The sequence below is a fragment of the Nematostella vectensis genome, chromosome 8, assembly GCF_932526225.1.
Source record: "Nematostella vectensis chromosome 8, jaNemVect1.1, whole genome shotgun sequence".
Classification (NCBI taxonomy): domain Eukaryota; kingdom Metazoa; phylum Cnidaria; class Anthozoa; order Actiniaria; family Edwardsiidae; genus Nematostella; species Nematostella vectensis.
Genome location: NC_064041.1, coordinates 4,885,455 through 4,906,183, shown reverse-complemented (window position 1 = coordinate 4,906,183; position 20,729 = coordinate 4,885,455). Strand labels below are relative to the sequence as shown.

Here is a 20,729-nt window from a genome sequence, read left to right as displayed (position 1 = left end):
CGCTGTCTGTGTAATGTCTCACCTTGTTCCAGTTAGTGATATGGTCCGCTATCTGTGTAATGTCTCACCTTGTTTCAGTTTGTGACATGGTCCGCTGTCTGTGTAATGTCTCACCCTGTTTCCATAAGTGACATGGTTCGCTGTCTGTGTAATGTCTCACCTTGTTCCAGTAAGTGACATGGTCCGCTGTCTGTGTAATGTCTCGCCTTGTTTCAGTAAATGAAATGGTCCGCTGTCTGTGTAATGTCTCGCCTTGTTTCAGTAAGTGATATGGTCCGCTGTCTGTGTAATGCTCGCCTTGTTCCAGTGAGTGACATGGTCTGCTGTCTGTGTAATGTCCCGCCTTGTTCCAGTAAGTGACATGGTCTGCTGTCTGTGTAATGTCTCGCCTTGTTCCAGTTAGTGACATGGTCCGCTGTCTGTGTAATGCCTCACCCTGTTTCCATAAGTGACATGGTCCGCTGTCTGTGTAATGTCTCACCTTGTTCCAGTTAGTGATATGGTCCGCTATCTGTGTAATGTCTCACCTTGTTTCAGTTAGTGACATGGTTCGCTGTCTGTGTAATGTCTCACCCTGTTTCCAGTAAGTGATATGGTCCGCTGTCTGTGTAATGTCTCACCTTGTTCCAGTTTGTGACATGGTCCGCTGTCTGTGTAATGTCTCTCCTTGTTCCAGTTAGTGACATGGTCCGCTGTCTGTCTAATGTCTCACCTTGTTCCAGTAAGTGATATGGTTCGCTGTCTGTGTAATGTGGTTGCTTAGGGTGACTAATCCTAACGGCGCTGGTCACCTAAATCCAGTATAACTACCTACTCGTGGTGCACCTGTTTTAGACAAAATGTTATACTTGGGACCGAGTAAGGGACGGTATATTCCCTTCTGGGTAGGTGGAGCTCGTTAGCCTTGGTTGGCAGTCCACCTAGGGGAAGGAAAACCCTGATTCCAAACCTCCGCTGCCTTGCGGCTATACCCGTTGTGGGAAAGGCTAAGGGAGCAAACCCCTACAGAAAACCCGGAGTGGAGCCCCGTTAGGCAGCCTGTCTTATCAGTCGCTGGCAACTCCTGCAGTCGACCTGGTACCAAACGTATTGGCTATGTCTTTCCTTTGGACCCTATCAGCAAGACCGAGAGGGGGATTCTGGGAGTTGGGCAAACCAGTCTCTCCATATTTTATGCCCAGGCTAGCGCCTGGAGAAGGTAACTTCAGCATGTCGTAAAGCATGAATCAAACCGGGGAGTGTGCAGTTACCGGTTAAAAGTTATGGCTAAATTGGCGTATGGCCAGACGCCTGGGGCCACTCTCGACAGTGGGAGGGGCTGTTTAGCCCCATTGGATAGCTACCGCCCGCTTAAACTGGGCAGCCCCCAGTCAATAAGGTGCTTCCCGCCACAGTCTGCCTGTTTTGCTGGGGTGAGCAGAACTGAAGTCTGGAAACAGACCGACAAGTGGACTGCGACTACTTCACCTAAGAAGAAAGGATCAAACACAAAACGTCCAGCTCTCATTCTTGGGAGTTGGAATGTACGAACCATGCTGACCGGACTGACAACGGACATACGTAACATCAATGGCCTTCGCAAGACCGCCATAATCAACCAAGAACTTGACAGATTGAATGTCGATATTGCAGCGCTACAGGAAACCCGCCTTGCTGGTTCTGGAAGCCTGAAAGAGAGACATTACACCTTCTTCTGGCACGGCAAAAACGAGAACGAGCCCAGGGAGCATGGAGTTGGTTTTGCTATAAGAAACAATCTTCTTCAGTTAATAGAGCCCGGTCCACCCATATCTGAGCGCCTCATGCTCATGAAACTCAAAACTGATGATGGCACCACCAACCTGCTCGCTGTCTACGCCCCGACTCTGACTTCCTCCTTGGACGCCAAGGATGCATTCTACAGTGAGCTCGATGTAATTATCAAACAGTTACCTAAGAACGAGGCTCTGTTCCTCCTCGGTGATTTTAACGCAAGAGTAGGAAACGATCAGGAGTCCTGGCCAATTTGCCTCGGTCACTTTGGCGTTGATAGATGCAATGAAAACGGGCAACGCCTGTTGGAACTTTGTTCTCTCCACCATCTTTGCATCACAAATACCTTCTTTAATGTAAAGCTACGACACAGGCTATCATGGATGCACCCTAGATCTAAGCACTGGCATCAGCTGGACCTAATTATCACTAGACGGAGTCAACTAAATGACGTTCGTATTACAAGATCTTACCATAGTGCTGACTGTGACACCGACCATGCTCTAGTTTGTTCTAAGATCCAGTCACGCCCCAAAAAACTACACCGTGCTCGTACTGCTGCCAAAGCTCGTATCAATGCGGCTGCCACTACAATCCCACAGAAGGTTCTTACCTTCCAAGAACTCCTTGAATCCAAGTTAGAGAACTATCAAGAGCTTAGAACTGAAGACCACTGGAGAAATGTCAAAGATGTGACCTACGAGGCAGCGATGCTTGCCTTCGGTAAATCGGACCGCAGGAGCGAGGATTGGTTCGACGCTAATATAGCGCACTTGCAACCCCTGATCGAAGCGAAGCGACTTGCCTTACAGAACTTCAAGCTAAATCCAACCTCACAATCTCTCGAAGCTCTACGTGAGGCTAGAAGGCATGCAAAAGAAGAGTGTAAAAAATGCGCCAACGATTACTGGTCGAATCTTTGTGCTAGGATTCAGGCTGCTGCTGACACTGGCAACGTCAAGGGCATGTTTGATGGTATAAAGAGGGCAATCGGACCAACACAAATGAAGCTTGCTCCGTTAAAGTCGTCATCTGGAGAGATCATCACGGAAAAGTCCAAATTGTTGGAATGCTGGGTCGAACACTACAGCGATCTCTACGGCACTGCAAGTTTCATTTCTCCCTCTACAATCAACCATATTGAAAGACTTCCAACTCTGTACGAGCTGGATGCAATGCCCATCAAAGTCGAACTCCGTGAAGCCATCAAAGTAATATCTTCTGGTAAGGCCCCTGGGCAAGATGGCATCCCAGCAGAGATCTTCAAGTGTGGCGGAGACAAGCTTCTCGATTCTCTCTTCCAACTCCTTTGCAAGTGCTGGGAACTGGGATCCGTCCCTCAGGATTTCAGAGATTGCTCCATTACCAACCTCTACAAGAACAAGGGGGACAGAAGTGATCGGAATAACTACCGCGGCATCTCACTTTTGTGTATTGCTGGTAAGCTATTCGCTCGAGTGGCTTTGAACCGTTTGCAGAAACTTGCTGAAAGGGTGTACCCTGAATCGCAATGTGGCTTCCGTTCTAATCGCTCAACAGTGGACATGATATTCTCCCTGAGGCAGCTTCAGGAAAAATGCCGCGAACAGCAAAGACCCCTCTTTGTCGCCTTCATCGATCTAACCAAGGCTTTTGACTCAGTCAGCAGAGACGGTCTGTTTCACATTCTACCTTTAGTCGGCTGTCCTCCGAAGCTCCTTAACTTTATAAAGTCATTCCACGAAGGGACCCGTGGCACTGTTAAGTGTGAGAGCAACTCGTCCGAGGCATTCGACATAAACACCGGTGTTAAACAAGGATGTGTATTAGCACCAACCCTCTTCAACATCTTTTTCTCCGTCCTCCTGAGACATGCATTTGGCTCTGCTGATGAAGGCATCCTTTTACGTACTCGCTCAGACGGGAAACTATTCAATCAAGCGAGACTACGTGCTAAGACCAAAGTCCGCAAGTGCACGATACGCGATCTTCTCTTCGCTGACGATGCTGCTTTGGTTGCACACAGTGAGAGTGAGCTACAGTCCCTTTTGGACCGTTTCTCAAACGCTTGTGCGGACTTCAGTCTTGCTATCAGCCTTAAGAAGACGAAAGTGATGCACCTAGGCTCTGAAATTGCGCCTACTGTTACCATCAACGACTTCACCCTAGATGTTGTTCCTCAGTTTACCTACCTTGGCTCCACCACCTCTGCCAACGGATGCCTCGATATCGAACTCGGCAAAAGAATCGGTAAAGCAGTGACAACAATGACAAAGCTTTCCTCTCGAGTATGGGAGAACAAGAAACTCACCATCTCGACGAAGATCACCGTATATCGCGCCTGTATTTTGAGTACTCTCCTCTACGGAAGCGAATCTTGGACTACGTACGCGCGGCAGGAGAAGCGATTAAATACCTTCCATATGCGATGTCTTCGCCGCATCCTCGGTATCCATTGGTCGGATAAAGTGACGAATAACGAGGTCCTCGAAAGATCAGGTTTACCGACGCTTTTTACCCTACTCCGTCAACGCAGGTTGAGGTGGCTAGGTCACGTTTGTCGAATGGAAAATGGCCGTATTCCCAAAGATCTTCTTTACGGCGAGCTTGTACACGGATCAAGACCTGTAGGACGCCCGAAGCTCCGCTTCAAGGACTCATGCAAGCGTGATATGCTCGCAATCGGCCTCGACGTGGACAACTGGGAGAAGCTTGCCGAGGATCGCAGCAGATGGAGGTCTGAATGTGCTGCGGCACTCAACTCAGGGGAGTTAGAGCTGAAAAGAGAGGCCGAAGAAAGAAGGCAGAGGAGAAAGGCATCCGAAACTCGAACTGGGTCAAACCCATCTCCGACGTCTGTCCTCGTTTGTCGTTCATGTGGTCGCACATGTGCTTCGCGCATTGGGCTTTTTAGTCACGGAAAAAAATGTCAACTTCCATCGCGCTGATGTCATGGTCACTGACTGTCCGAAGACTGCCTACTACTACTACTGTGTAATGTCTCACCTTGTTCCAGTAAGTGATATGGTCCGCTGTCTGTGTAATGTCTCACCTTGTTCCAGTAAGTGACATGGTTCGCTGTCTGTGTAATGTCTCACCTTGTTCCAGTAAGTGATATGGTCCGCTGTCTGTGTAATGTCTCACCTTGTTCCAGTAAGTGATATGGTCCGCTGTCTGTGTGTAATGTCTCGCCTTGTTTCAGTAAATGAAATGGTCCGCTGTCTGTGTAATGTCTCACCTTGTTCCAGTAAGTGATATGGTCCGCTGTCTGTATAATGTCTCACCTTGTTCCAGTAAGTGATATGGTCCGCTGTCTGTATAATGTCTCACCTTGTTCCAGTAAGTGATATGGTCCGCTGTCTGTGTAATGTCTCACTTTGTTCCAGTAAGTGATATGGTCCGCTGTCTGTGTAATGTCTTACCTTGTTCCAGTAAGTGATATGGTCCGCTGTCTGTCTAATGTCTCACTTTGTTCCAGTAAGTGATATGGTCCGCTGTCTGTCTAATGTCTCACTTTGTTCCAGCAAGTGATATGGTCCGCCGTCTGTCTAATGTCTTACCTTGTTCCAGTAAGTGATATGGTCCGCTGTCTGTGTAATGTCTTACCTTGTTCCAGTAAGTGATATGGTCCGTTGTCTGCGTAATGTCTCGCCTTGTTTCAGTAAGTGATACGGTCTGCTGTCTGTATAATGTCTCACCTTGTTCCAGTAAGTGATATGGTCCGCTGTTTGATTGTGTTTGGTGCCACACCCATGGAAACTGGTTTTGAAGTAGAAAAAGGGACCGGTATCTTGGGCCTTACACGAAGGTGATAGTAGCTGGAGAGACTCCGCGGTAACTCCTGGGTAAACTGCCTTGCTCATCCACACCTCCATGTGACCATCACTGCACTTCACGCTTGTATTGTTAACTGTACAAACCGAGGATTAAAATTAATTTAACCGTTTTAAGGCAAGCTCCGTTTTGAAGCAAGCTCTTCAAATTTTAAAAGCTCTAGTTTTCTGTGATTGTGTACCTAGAGGCTGTCATTTTCTTACTATGGATTTGAGCAGACGGATTTATAGGCTTTGACCAGACGTTAGCTATCTTTCGTTTTAGGAGATATGCAGAGTACGCAGCTGCTTTGTCTCCTATTATCTTTGCTCTACAAAGGAGTTCTTTTGTCTCTATTCTTCTCGTTCTTTGTGTCGAGGTGCGGATATTGTTCATTTGCCCAATCAAATTGCAGCTTGTAAGAGCTGCGTACTGACCCGATATGCACTTCGGCTGGATTGACTAGTTAATGATTTATTGGCTCTCCGCGTTCTAAACACAAACCAAGTCGCTATTATGCGCGGATAACTAACGCATACAGCATATTTTTTGAAGAGAATAATGTGCTTTATGGCGTTTTTAAGGATCTGTAAATCGAGATAATTCTAAAGGTTTTAAAGGTGTATGGTCCAGTTGTAGCGAATATCAATAGTTCACTATACGTACAAAAATAACAATTCTGATTGAAATTTATATTTTAAAATACAGATAACTCTAGATAACTGGTTTAATTATCCTATAGCCCGTGACTAGACTTAGTACCTAAGATCTCGTAGTAAACCTCAACTTCGCTCGGTGTGAAATAATAACTTCCAGCCAACACTCCACACCGGGATGAACTACAGCCAGTAGGAAGCTTGTACGATAACGAGTAGGTAAAAGAGCCGCCACTGTTCGTATTCGCCATGTTGGATATGTACAAGTCATGACCAGCTCCGAATGTAGGACCATAAGAAGCGGTGTCAAATATAGACATATAATTTGAAGATCTCAATGGAAGCTTCTCTGGTCTGTAACCATTAGTGTTAAAGATTGTAAACAGGAAGTCTTTACTGGACGACTTGTATGTATGAGATCCTGCAAGATGAAAAGTGATAGTTAACCCTCTGAATTTCTGGTTAATCTGTCATATGAATTGCTTTTTAAATTGTTTGAACTTCAATACGGCAGTTAACTATGTTATTCACGGGAAACAATTTCCCACCGGCGTAAATTGTGGTCGAGTCCGCGGACTCCCAGCGTTCATACCCAACCTCTCTAATCGGAAACTTCCGAATAAACATCTTCGGAATCGGGCATCATTAAAGAAGATGGCGGCCATATGACAAAAGAGTCACGTCTCTCTCTTATGTACCACTACCCATAGGAGTAAGAGAGACAATTCCTGCCTTTGTTGTATGCTGAATGATATTTTCAACTTTGAACCATGACAGCTGGAGGGTGCTTTTGCTTTTTTTCCTTTGTTCTATTTTACTAAAGTTATTTTCAAGTCAAACTCACAGAAGAGTCTACAGAAGTTACATCATGAATTGGCATGATTGAATAGGTATTATATGATACCCCTCCACTCCCCCCCTCAGCTAATTCTGAATACGCGCCTGTTAAACGTTTACGTTCTTGTTATGATTACCAGAGATAAAACGCAAAACAACGAACCCAACGATGTCGAGATTAGGAAACTAATTGGCGGACTTACTCATCCGTTCTTGCTCATTTTATTTTCTAATCTGCCTGACGATATATAAATTAATAAACACTAACTAAATGGAGTAGACTAAGACTAGATATCTAAATGGTCTGTCACCACACACAAAAGTCGGATCGCCATCTTGGATTTCTCCGACAATAATGCACTTTCCAAAAATGGTAATCGGAAAATTCCGACTGTGAGGTTGGGTATGACCGCTGGGAGTCCTTGGGCTCGACCACAATCTACGTCCGTGGGAAATTGTTTCTTCACGTTATGAAATCGCTCTCCGCACTGCACCACAGCCCAGGGCATCCTCTCATTTAACCAACACAGGCAACCCAAGGGTAGTGTCACGTGAATTAGTTAGAGGGAAGTGAATGGAAGTTTATACTCACAAGAAAAATGCTTTATCGTTAAGAAAGAGCTTTTTCTATTTTCGGTTTACTGCTGAAAATGCCGAATGGATGGCTGCTATTAGTGATTTTACTGTTTCGAAAATTATAATATCTACATATATTTTGTTGGGAGCGAGGTTTCCCCGATCATCAAGTCAGAAACCTGAACTAAGTAACTCAAAGACGAATAAACTCGAAACCCGCTCTGGATACTAGAACTGGTTTTCTTCTCCCCTAAGGTTTGAGTGAATAGGCCTCCACTGTATGATTGACAAGCTTTAGTTTTTTTTTGTAAAAGGTAAATATTCTATGTAAAAGATAGTATAATGATCTATAATTGGGTGTGAAGTGGATGTGATTATATTTTCATCTATAATTATTATCTTTACAGTGTTAATCTCATATATAACAAGACCATTAATTATTATGAACGTCTAAATGCTATGTTTCCCTCAATATCATGAAAGTAATTATACTTACCGGTCCAAGAAATGTTCGAGTAACCGCCAAAAATGTAGTTTCCAACACGTACCAAGGTGACCGTGGGTCCCCTATTGTCACACATATGATGGAAAATTTCGGCTTCCCAGCCATCTCTGCTGGCGGTCCAGCAGTTGCTCCACCCGCTTGTTGGACTATGCTGGACTGGTCTCAGGAATGATTGAATGTCGATCATATAGTTCACGTTCCCAGCAAGGATAGGAAATGAGTAGATACCTTCTGTGTGAAGCCATATTAAATGGGTTTGTCAAAAAGTGCTTACAGTGCTTACTAACAATACACTCAAGGGGGTACTTAAATTGGAACCTAGCTCTGTTGTGCCTATAACAAATGCAAATTTAATCAAATGAAATAAAATAAATTAAAATAAAATAAGATAAAATAATATGTATATGATATTAATAATGATACGTGTTTATCGAGTCTGCCTCAAATAAGTCGAGCCAATGTATTAAAAAAAACTTAGATTAATGCGTTAACACTTTTGACTCTTTAAAACTAGCAGTCATTTGATTTGTTAATAATTAAGTGTCCAGTTATTTAGGTAAGATAATTCATATGTAATTTGTTAAGTCGTAAAAAAAACATTGATCTAATTAACTTCAGCCTATAACCTTGGCCTTCTCATTTCTGCTTAATTATAGATAATATGGTGACCTATAACTAACCTGGTTATAATTTGTTGACTTATAACTAACCTGGTGTTGTTGTGTTGTCCAGATTCGGCATACACGTGACCCCTGCGTCCTCACCATGGTGACAGTTATGCCGTCCCCAGCCACTAAATGCACAACTAGCAAGGGAACTCTCAGAACCGCTACAGCGGACATCATCCATCCAGATCGGACCACTTCCTTGTCCAAATCGTGCCATCTCGTGACCCGATGCTGCTCCTGTGTACCCCAGCTGACGACAAACGACACGAGCATTTTCAATATGCCAGATGTCGTCACACACTGTGCCCCAGGTCCCGTTGTAATAGATCTCTACTCGGCCTTCATGTGGCCCCCGTATGCCACCCACAAGTCTCACTGAAAAGCACAAGAGCACGAGATGAGCGAGAAAGAAAAATTATTATGATAATATATGTTATATCACACTCCTAGATATTCAAACTGCATAATTTAGTCTGAGCAATTTATTTTTTGATAGTTAATGTTCGTATCAAAGTCAACATCCGATCTTCTATTTTAACATCATCCATAAAACCAGTTTGACCAGTTTATTTAATGAGGTTATCATAAATAGAGTAGCACAGTAACTAGCTTTAGGTTTGGACTGTAACTTGTTACGAGGATAGTACTCGGCAGTAGTCTAGGCTGCGTTTAGTTGGCTTCGTCAACTTTCCGGGATGAGGATGTTCCTTCACTACCTACCGAAAGTTGTTGCCTTCTTAACAATCTCCCACTAGTCATAAGTGAACGATTCCCGGCTACCCCCCAATACCAATGACAGAACACGCCTAAACCCTCGTAACATCGTAAAGGACTTACCCTCTCGTAGTTGTTTAATTTTGATGACAAACTGCAGACTGGTGTTGCAGATTCCATCCTCTAGGACGAGAAAGACTGGGTACATGGTGCCATTTGTACCGCCACCATTATATGTGAGCGTACACCCAGCCTGAAAGTTGGAGTAAGGAAGGTTATATGTGAGTGTAAAATTAGCCTGAAAGATGGAGTAAGGGAGGTTATATGTGAGTGTAACATTAGCCTGAAAGATGGAGTAAGGGAGGTCATATGTGAGGTAAACCCAGCCTGAAAGATGGAGTAAGGGAGGTTACATGTGAGTGTACAATTAGCCTGAAAGATTGAGTAATGGAGGTTATACGTGAGTGTATACCCAGCCTGATGGATGGAGTAAGGGAGGTCATATGTGAGTGTAACATTAGCCTGAAAGATGGAGTAAGGGAGGTTATATGTTAGTGTAACATTAGCCTGAAAGATGGAGTAAGGGGGGTCATATGTGAGGTAAACCCAGCCTGAAAGATGGAGTAAGGGAGGTTATATGTGAGTGTGCACCCAGCCTGAAAGATTGAGTAATGGAGGTTATATGTGAGTATATACCCAGTATGAAAGATGGAGTAAGGGAAGTTATATGTGAGTGTACAATTAGCCTGAAAGATGGAGTAAGGGAGGTTATATGAGAGTGTACACTCAGCCTGAAAGAGATGGACTAAGGGAGGTTATATTTGAGTGTACACCCAGCCTGAAAGATAAAGTAAGGGATGTTATATGTGAGTGTACACCCAGCCTGAAAGTTGGAGTAAGGAAGGTTATATGTGAGTGTATACTCAGCCTGAAAGATGGAGTAAGGGAGGTTACATGTGAGTGTAAAATGAGCCTGAAATATGGAGTAAGGGAAGTTATATGTGAGTATATACCCAGTATGAAAGATGGAGTAAGGGAAGTTATATGTGAGTGTGCACCCAGCCTGAAAGATGGAGTAAGGGAGGTTATATGTGAGTGTATACCCAGCATGAAAGATGGAGTAAGGGAGGTTATATGTGGGTGTACACCCAGCCTGAAAGATGGAGTAATGAAGGTTATATGTGAGTGTATACCCAGCATGAAAGATGGAGTAAGGGAGGTTATATGTGAGTGTACAATTAGCCTGAAAGATGGAGTAAGGGAGGTTATATGTTAGTGTATTCCAAGCATGAAAGATGGAGTAAGGGAGGTTATATGTGAGTTTATAATCAGCCTGAAAGATGGGGTAAGGGAGGTTATATGTGAATGTGCACCCAGCCTGAAAGATTGAGTAATGGATGTTATATGTGAGAGTACAATTAGCCTGAAAGATAAAGTAAGGTAGGTTATATGTGAGTGTACACCAAGCCTGAAAGATGGAGTAAGGGAGGTTATATGTGAGTGTACAATTAGCCTGAAAAATGGAGTAAGGGAGGTTATATGTTAGTGTATTCCAAGCATGAAAGTTGGAGTAAGGGAGGTTATATGTGAGTTTATAATCAGCCTGAAAGATGGGGTAAGGGAGGTTATATGTGAGTGTGCACCCAGCCTGAAAGATTGAGTAATGGAGGTTATATGTGAGAGTACAATTAGCCTGAAAGATAAAGTAAGGTAGGTTATATGTGAGTGTACACCAAGCCTGAAAGATTGAGTAAGGGAGGTTATATGAGAGTGTACATTCAGCCTGAAAGATGAAGTAAGGGAGGTTATATGTGAGAGTACAATTAGCCTGAAAGATAAAGTAAGGGAGATTATATGTGAGTGTACACCCAGCCTGAAAGATGGAGTAAGGTAGGAAACATAATATTTGCACCTCAATCCACAAAAATGAGTTTCAAGTCTAGATAACCAGAAATTCATAAAAAAAACCAAGTCTTACGTATTGTTTACTTAATACTCTCTCCCCTCCTTACATGTTTTTTCTTTGTTTCAGAAATTGATGTATTTCGGTAAAGAAAATACCATCATGACAGTTTTTTCCGACTGGTTAAAATTGACGGCTGCTATCTGGTGTACTCCTCATTGATTCTACGACCACCCCTCCCCATACTTTCTAGCAACCCGCCTGAAAAAGGATGTTTTACTCGCGCCTACCTCATCAAGCTCTCCGTATGGGAAGGACGGCTGTTCAGAGGCCCACAGACAAGACACGTTGTCACCATCAGGATCTTCCACCGGAATTACGATAACCTGACGAATCCCGGATGTAACATTGACAGTCAGAGGTATAGAGGAGAATGGAGAAGAGTTGATGCGGCCAGTATCCGCCCTAGGTGAGAGAGACACGTTTGCTGACAGTCTCCATGAACCCTCGGAGTAGATGCTTCCGTGCAGATGGATCCAACAGCAGTCTGCAAAGCTGAGCGATTAAAAGTTTTTTAGCGGAGCCCCTGCGGAGCCCCATAGTCATAGAAGAGTGGTATAGAGGCTTTTTAAATATGGCGGGAACCGCATGAAAGCGAGGCTGAAAATAATCAATAACAACAACAATGGCGGCTGCTCGGGCAGACCTCGGCGGATAGGGAAAAAGTGTCATATTTTTAGCATTTTCAAAGACACATTCGTTAGTGTGGAATTATTGCGATTTAGATTGACTCTAAGTGTTTGCAGCGAATCAAGTCAAAGGTTTTTCCCTACCGGCTTATGTTTTTGTGAGCTGTGGTTCCCTAATGGCTCCAATATGCTGTGTAGCAGAATGCGAACACTATAAAGGCAAGGTCGGAAGAGACAGAAAGAGGGCATCTCTGTTTAATTTTTCACAACCGAAAGGCCGGCAAGGGCAAAAACTGAGGAAAAGGAGGTTCGACAAGATCACGCCCCCGGGGGACCTGAGGCTTCAAGGGAAAACCGTAAAAGTTGGTACGCATGCAAAGGTCTTCTCTGAACACTTTGAAGAAGCGGACTTTATTTACCGCGGATTTGGAAAAAAATGGTGTTTCCAAGCAAACCGTGTTTCCTTGGAGAAAGAGCAGGCCCGATCATAATGCGAAAAATGTAACAAATTCATCTAAGCAGGGCTTCTGGAATTACGCGGAAAAAAACTCAAAATCACGCGGTAAATTACGCGGGATTTTGCAATACATGTTTCTTTAAAAATCAAAATTTTGCAGGATTCTTTACTGAATTACGCGCTAAATTACATGGAATATCAAATGTTACGCTCAAACTACATTTTGTACCGAAGGCAAGCACGAAATAACTTGAAAAGGTTAAATTTTTGCGCGAAAATTTCTTGTATGTTTTGTTAAAATTTAGCCAAATTACGCGAGATTACGCGGAAATTTGTGGATTACGCGGAGAAAGCCAAATTACGCGCTTCCGCACAAGCGAGTAATTCCAGAAGCCCTGTCTAAACAAAAAGACACAACATATCATGACTATACGAAGAACACATCACAGAAGATCATCACACTTATATTAAAGAACTTGAAGGTAGAATTCGAGATCTAGAAAGAGAAAATCTAAGGTTGAGAGAAGAGCTACAAAAACAAGAAAACTCTCGATTTTGTTATGAAAAATTTAAAAACAATGCTAGTAACGGACAGTTCTGATGTGCTGGAATTATGTTTTGATTTTCTTAAACCCTGGAACTAATAGCGAAAACTTAAGATACTGGAACTCCTCTGTTGAACAAGCTCAGAAACAGGTGGATTCTGATAATTATCAAACAGCCAGGTGTAAACCAGGAAGGCCAAGAGCATTAGAGGCCAAGACAGAATTCTTTATGTTCCTGTGTAGGGTGCGGCAGGGTTTTCGGGAGAAACATTTGGCACATCTCTTCAATGTCTTTGTATCAACTGTTTGTAGAGTGGTCATAACATGGGCTAACTATATCTACTTGAGACTTGGTTCTCTAAATATATGGCCAGATAGGGCTACTGTTAATTCTCATATGCCAGAGACTATGAAGAAAAAGTACCCTTCTTGTCGAGTTATCATTAACTGCACTGAAGTGAAAGTACAAACGCCATCTTCAATGGTTCTGGTGTCTGAGTTTTTTTTCTAATTACAAGAACCACATGACCCTGAAAGCTCTGGTTGGCTGTACACTATCTGGAGGCTGCAGTTTTGTAAGTCAATTATTCACTGGCAGTATTTCCGACGTTGAGATTACTAGAAGGAGTGGGTTTCTGGATTTGCCATTTGATGATGGTGACTCCATCATGGCAGACAGGGGATTCCTCATAAAGAATGACCTTCCAAATGGAGTAACACTTAATATTCCAGACTTTTTAAAGGGTAGAGAAAAGTTTGAGCAGTCAGAAGTGATCGAGTCTCAGGCAATTGCTCAAAAACGCATTCACATTGAAAGACTTATCAGTAAAATTTAGGACTTCCATATTTTAGACGGAGTTATCCAATTGCTGGTTCAGTTAACCAAATTTTTACAACATGCTGCTTGTTGACCAATTTTCAGTCTGGAATAATTGCATCTCTACCAGACTTACGCGAGGAATAGATTTTTTTAATATAGACTGTTAGTCAATCCTCAATCCCCTGGGATTTAAAGAAAAAAGTAAATAACAAGCAAACAAAAAAAATGTTGCACAATCAATACATTGAATGGTATATTTTTATTTATTTTCGACAAAAGCCTGGTATTCTTAGACCCCAGGAGGTGTTTCAATTTCAATTCTCAAGTATTTCTTAAGTTATGAATAAAAGAAGAAGAATATCAAATGAAATAGCAGGTGAATCAAAAAGGAAATATTGCTTTGAAAATGCATTAATCATGTAACTGCAAAACTTGAAATATCAATACATTTCATATCAATACATATTATATATTCCTATTTATAGTAAGAATTGAATAATTTATCAATATCTATAGAATAAGATGGATCACTTTAATTTAAAAAGAGTCTATAATTTGTAAAAATCTAAGAAAGACTACTATAATAATTTGTAAATATTGAGAACAATGAATCGATTAAGAAATATAAATTATTTCAATAAATTATCAGATGTCTGTCTATGCCACTGATGGTTAGACTGGTGTAAATATACATTATTTTCTATCAAAATGTTTGCTGTTAACCACGCCCTCAGTGCTATCAATCCTTAGGGTGAAATTTGATTTTGCTGTTGACCATCCTCATCTGTTTTTAGCTAAGTCCCCCCACAGTAAATACATTAAATTTGTGAATATATTATGTATCCATAGAATGTTCTTCACATTTTACAGGGCTGATAATTTGTTTACTAATCCATTTTATAATATTTGTATTATTTAGAGAAAAAAACAAAAAAAAAAACAGCAAAGCCTGAAAAGAAGAAGAAGAAGGAGGGGACACACATTAATAACTTTACCTTCTATCGCTAATTGCAGTCATATTAGCAGTTGAGGCATATGTCCCTAGAATTTACACTATTGTAAGAATTAAGAAAAAAAATGGTTTTAGAAGACTATACATTTCTGTTGGTTTAATGCCCATTTTTAAAATATCTGTTATGTAATAATAATTGTAATATCTGTTCTATGGTGATAATTGGTTTGTTAATGTCTTTTTTTCCAAATCAGTTATTTTGTGTAATAGCCTGTTGTTTATAATAGGAAAATGACAAGTCTCAGCTGTTACATAACTGCAATTAGTAAGAAAAAGCTTTTATTTTTTATATCTAGCCTGCTTATTTTTCAATTTTGTAGCAACCTAAACGTCAACAACAGGAAGAATTCAATCAATTTTGGTATCAGATTACATTTAATCGATAGCTACAATGTTACCCAGAAGTGGGGGGGGGGGGGGGGGGGGGTCGGGGGTACTCCCCTTTATTTACTATAGGGCATGGCACCCAAAAGAAAAGAATGACTTACATTCTTTGCTCTAAAACGTATATATTTAGAGCATTCTGTCATAACAGAGTATTTTTGTATAGTCTACAGTGCTGAACAGGATCTTTTGCTTTCATATGAATTGTTATCAAGTCTTCAATTATCAGTATTCTTAATTCTGTGTATTAAAATTATTGTTGTTGTCCTATAACAGGGTTTTAACATTAAGTCTTTTTTCTAATAAATATGCATTTTATTTCAGATATTTTGTCATACAGAGTCAGGGTTTAAAAGCATTGGCTGCATTGGCTTATACCGAAAAAGAGGCATGTGTACCCACACTATGGGTTTGCACTAAAATATAAAAATAGTCAGGTTCCACAGATACGCTCAAAGAGGCATGTGTACCACACTATGGGTTTGCACTAGAATATAAAAATAGTCAGGTTCCACAGATACGCTCAAAGAGGCATGTGGACCACACTATGGGTTTGCACTAGAATATGAAAATAGTCAGGTTCCACAGATACGCTCAAAGAGGCATGTGGACCACACTATGGGTTTGCACTAGAATATGAAAATAGTCAGGTTCCACAGATACGCTCAAAGAGGCATGTGTACCACACTATGGGTTTGCACTAAAATATAAAAACAGTCAGGTCCACAGATACGCTCAAAGAGGCATGTGTACCACACTATGGGTTTGCACTAGAATATAAAAATAGTCAGGTTCCACAGATACGCTCAAAGGGGCATGTGTACCACACTATGGGTTTGCTAAAATATAAAAATAGTCAGGTCCCACAGATACGCTCAAAGAGGCATGTGTACCACACTATGGGTTTGCACTAGAATATAAAAATAGTCAGGTTCCACAGATACGCTCAAAGGGGCATGTGTACCACACTATGGGTTTGCACTGAAATATAAAAATAGTCAGGTCCACAGATACGCTCAAAGAGGCATGTGGACCACACTATGGGTTTGCACTAGAATATAAAAATAGTCAGGTCCACAGATACGCTCAAAGAGGCATGTGTACCACACTATGGGTTTGCACTAAAATATAAAAACAGTCAGGTCCACAGATACGCTCAAAGAGGCATGTGTACCACACTATGGGTTTGCACTAGAATATAAAAATAGTCAGGTTCCACAGATACGCTCAAAGGGGCATGTGTACCACACTATGGGTTTGCTAAAATATAAAAATAGTCAGGTCCCACAGATACGCTCAAAGAGGCATGTGTACCACACTATGGGTTTGCACTAGAATATAAAAATAGTCAGGTTCCACAGATACGCTCAAAGGGGCATGTGTACCACACTATGGGTTTGCACTGAAATATAAAAATAGTCAGGTCCACAGATACGCTCAAAGAGGCATGTGGACCACACTATGGGTTTGCACTAGAATATAAAAATAGTCAGGTCCACAGATACGCTCAAAGAGGCATGTGTACCACACTATGGGTTTGCACTAGAATATAAAAGTAGTCAGGTTCCACAGATACGCTCAAAGGGGCATGTGTAACACACTATGGGTTTGCACTAAAATATAAAAATAGTCAGGTTCACAGATACGCTCAAAGAGGCATGTGTACCACACTATGGGTTTGCACTAGAATATAAAAATAGTCAGGTTCCACAGATACGCTCAAAGGGGCATGTGTAACACACTATGGGTTTGCACTAAAATATAAAAATAGTCAGGTTCACAGATACGCTCAAAGAGGCATGTGTACCACACTATGGGTTTGCACTAGAATATAAAAATAGTCAGGTCCACAGATACGCTCAAAGAGGCATTTGTACCACACTTTGGGTTTGCACTAATACTCTCATCATCTCACATAAAGCAAAGTTTAAAACTTAGATGTAACTGTCCCATGCAGCTCTTCATACATCTCATACAATTGTGTTTCTCTTAACTTCTATTAATAAAATATAAATTTCTTTGTAAACTCCTCTATTATATGACTACTGTTTTAAGTGACTAATGTAAGAGAGATAAATGTGCAGATTATCTTATTCTTTATATCCGTTTCAGGCCTTTGGGGACATTTCACCTTTTTATTGATACCTCATTTCCTTATACCCGATTCGAGTTTTGGGACTCCGCTTTTAGGCAGTGCCTAAATATATCTAGTATGGTAAGACAGAGTAGTACCTAAAGGTTTTATGAAAAAATGCATTGTTCACGTAGACCACAAAGTCCGACACATACTAGCAGGATAGAAGTTGACCAGTTGATTTCTTTCTTAAGGCAGGCGCATACACAGATCTAGTTCTTTGCTGACAGGCAACGAATCTTACCTTATGTCCCAGTTGTTGATTTGGTTGTAGTACCAATAGTAATGCGGAAAAGCGTAAGTAAAGTTGTTGCCTATCTCTGACCAGTCCTCGCTTTCACTGTAATCCAGACATCGATAGTACTGACTGTCATACATAGTGTAGGTTCCATAGTAGGGATGTCTGCCCTGGAATGTATGTCCGCTTTTATGATACACGCTGTTGGCCCTGACGTTGTACGAGTTGCAGAACGTATCAGACCTACGCCATACTGTCCGGTGGTAAAAATTCACCTGGAGAAAAAGAACAGGGAAAATAACATATCTTTTTATAAATATACAGAACAATGGACGAAGGGGAAATTGGTGGATTTTAGCACCCATACATTTTAATCAAACTTTGGTAATTGTTTTCTTATCTAGTTAACTTAGTGGCATTAGTAAAAGATTTTGAGAGACCAACATTTTACTCACCCCCCCCCAAAAAAAAAAGGAAAACTATGGTAATGTTAAAATTGTAATGCCTTCGTGGAACTTTTCAAATAAAGGATATAAAGTCAAAAGATGCACACAAACTAGATCAACAGGACCTAACTCCTCTCCAACTTAGAGCCATTATCATTACAATTTCGAGTATTTTGCTTTTTTACGCACATATTTTTGTACAAATTTGTTTGCTTTTTTTCAAAATACTTTGTTATGAGCGTACCATTTTCTCTTAGGTAGCTCTTCCTACCTATCGCATAGAACGGACCTTCCAGTCGAGTTGGGTTCTTCAGGTACAATTTCGCGCAAAGTTGAATAGCAATATTCTAGACAAAGGATTGATACATTTATAACATCACATCACACACACAATATAAACATAATAACATACTAAAGAACGACAAAAGAGAGATGCCACACTTTGATGTTTACATTCTAAAGTTGCAGTTTTGCGAGAACGAATACGATGTTCTTGCCAAACATTATGTGCCAGTCTCCGCCCGGTTGAACTTTGTCATAGATAAAAACAGCGCTAGAATAAAACGCATTTTTTGTCAGTTCTCATTTAAGTCGTCGTTGCGCGTCTATTAAACCTTTTCGCGGTTAAAAATATAATACTTTGGAGGCTTGTGGTCTTACACCAATGAAAAGCTCAAACGGGCATGTTTTTGCGGGAATGCAGCAGTGTGTAAGCAGCGTGCGCCAGGTCGTTGTTCTTTTTTGGTTTCAAAACAAACGATGCAAAAACACTTACGAAAATTGCTGTAATCTGCAGGAATCATTTCTTATGGCTTGACATGCCGCGAAAAAGGTCTGAAAATTCAAGTAGGTGTGAAATGCGCTCTGAAATGGATTCTGTATGAATCATTTCGGCCACAAACTTTCAAGGTCTAGCAAGGATAGGGAAACCAACTATTGCTGTCTACTATTGCTGTTCGTTATGTTGAATAAGGTTCTAGGCTTATATATACTTTTTCGACTTTAAAAACGAGTTAATTTGATCGAAACTAGTTTAGAATAGAGCATTTTTGCTGGGTCACTTTTTTCCTGTCGTCGCCGTCGTAGTTGCTTAAATTCCCTATATTTACAAGACAACGGAGCTAGCTGAATGAGCAAAAAAAAAAAAAAAAAAACACACAAATGTATACAGCCGGTGAGATATTATTCCAAATTGATAAAAGGTCACAAAATCTTGCAGCAAAATGTTGTCCCCTTTTTGGTTTGGCCCGTAATTGATGTGGAGGCAGCTGCAATTACCAGCTGTAATTTATGTCGGTCACGCATGCCGAGAACAGGACCAAACCGATAAAAAGAACGGCACAACATGAAATTCTATTTATCAAATAGAGCGCTCAATTCATCTATTGAAGCAAGATCTAAAAAACTTCCACTAGCCAGGCGCGTACATACAACGGTATACATACAATGGCATATTTCGCCGTTCAAATATGTTCTGATTCCGAAAATATCCATTTAAAAAGTTGCTGGGAAAAATTTATCTGTTCCTTTTTCCCAGCAGCGACCATTCCTTTTTTTTCTTAGCTAGCATTGGTAAGGAATTTTTTCCCAGCCATCGTGGTTAGGCATTTTAGCACATGAATACTTGCCCGTAACCGATCGGGACGATTTTTTTCCGAAGCATCCGCTCCAGCAAAAATATTCCCAGCACAGCTAGTTCGACTCCATAAATTTGCCAGAAGAACCATTCGGGAGTTTTTTTCCCCCAGCACACGAGGGGTCTAGCATCTTCGCAGCCAGGAAAAAAAAAAAAACGGGCTGCGGAACAGATATTTTTCGGAACAGATTCCTTTTTGTGCCCTTACATGGGGGGTCCTTTTACCCGCAAAAAATTGGGTCATTTTATATTGAGGTATCGTCAAATATCTTTAGTACATATCCATATCAATTGCATATCCGTCGTGAACACGAACTAAGTTTCGTTTTTCTTCGGATTGGGTCTATATTTTCAGTCATTTTTACTTTTGATTATTTGGTCTCAAAACCGAGATAACTCGAGCCATCTAGTTGACTCAAGCTTCTGTCCCTTTAAATGCTTAAAACATTTGAACCTTTGTCATTCTTATTTCGTTATACTTGTGTGAGCTGCATTACGCATATAGATGACAATTTGTTCTGCTTAATTAGAAGCAGCCATTGTAATGATTCTAAATCGACTCCGTTATCTCGAACTTGTTACATTTCTCCTCGAAAGTTCGATATTTAGTGGGGTCCATGGTATGTGAGATTTTTCACTTAATTTGGAAAGCTAAAATAATAGTCGACAAACTAGCTTTTTAAAGTTTGTGGCCATAAGAAAACTTTGTTACAACAGAACTTGCGACGACCTGACCTTTCTTCGTTTGAACCAGGTTTTTTTTCTTTAATTGCAAAAAAACATATCAAAAACTCTACTGAACACACATACCACATAGGGGGAGGTGTCGTTAGCCGTCCAACTGATGATGCCACCTCGGAAATGTGATCCTGATGCAGTCAGCAGCATAGACAAGCTGAGGACAGCAGCCGCAAGTAGGTTCGTACGGCTCGCCATCTTCGCGACTATGAGAGCGCTTGGCCCAT

The 20,729-nt window shown here is 41.3% G+C and overlaps 1 protein-coding gene across 2 annotated transcripts in view; it reads right to left on the bottom strand.

The window, feature by feature from the left end:
• LOC5508819 (deleted in malignant brain tumors 1 protein) overlaps nt 1-20,729 on the bottom strand; it is a 31,321-nt gene extending 10,592 nt beyond the window's left edge. Inside the window, exons 1-8 of one of the 2 annotated variants that reach the window (XM_001629344.3) lie at nt 20,575-20,729; nt 17,689-17,957; nt 11,694-11,958; nt 9,624-9,753; nt 8,829-9,161; nt 8,110-8,349; nt 6,307-6,621; nt 5,430-5,641 (exon numbers count right to left, since the gene is read on the bottom strand). In XM_001629344.3, the coding sequence (XP_001629394.3) occupies nt 5,430-5,641; nt 6,307-6,621; nt 8,110-8,349; nt 8,829-9,161; nt 9,624-9,753; nt 11,694-11,958; nt 17,689-17,957; nt 20,575-20,700 (1,890 nt within the window). In that variant the 5' untranslated portion in view covers nt 20,701-20,729. The remainder of the gene's footprint in view (nt 1-5,429; nt 5,642-6,306; nt 6,622-8,109; nt 8,350-8,828; nt 9,162-9,623; nt 9,754-11,693; nt 11,959-17,688; nt 17,958-20,574) is intronic. The other variant, XM_048731392.1, reaches the window with a different exon arrangement.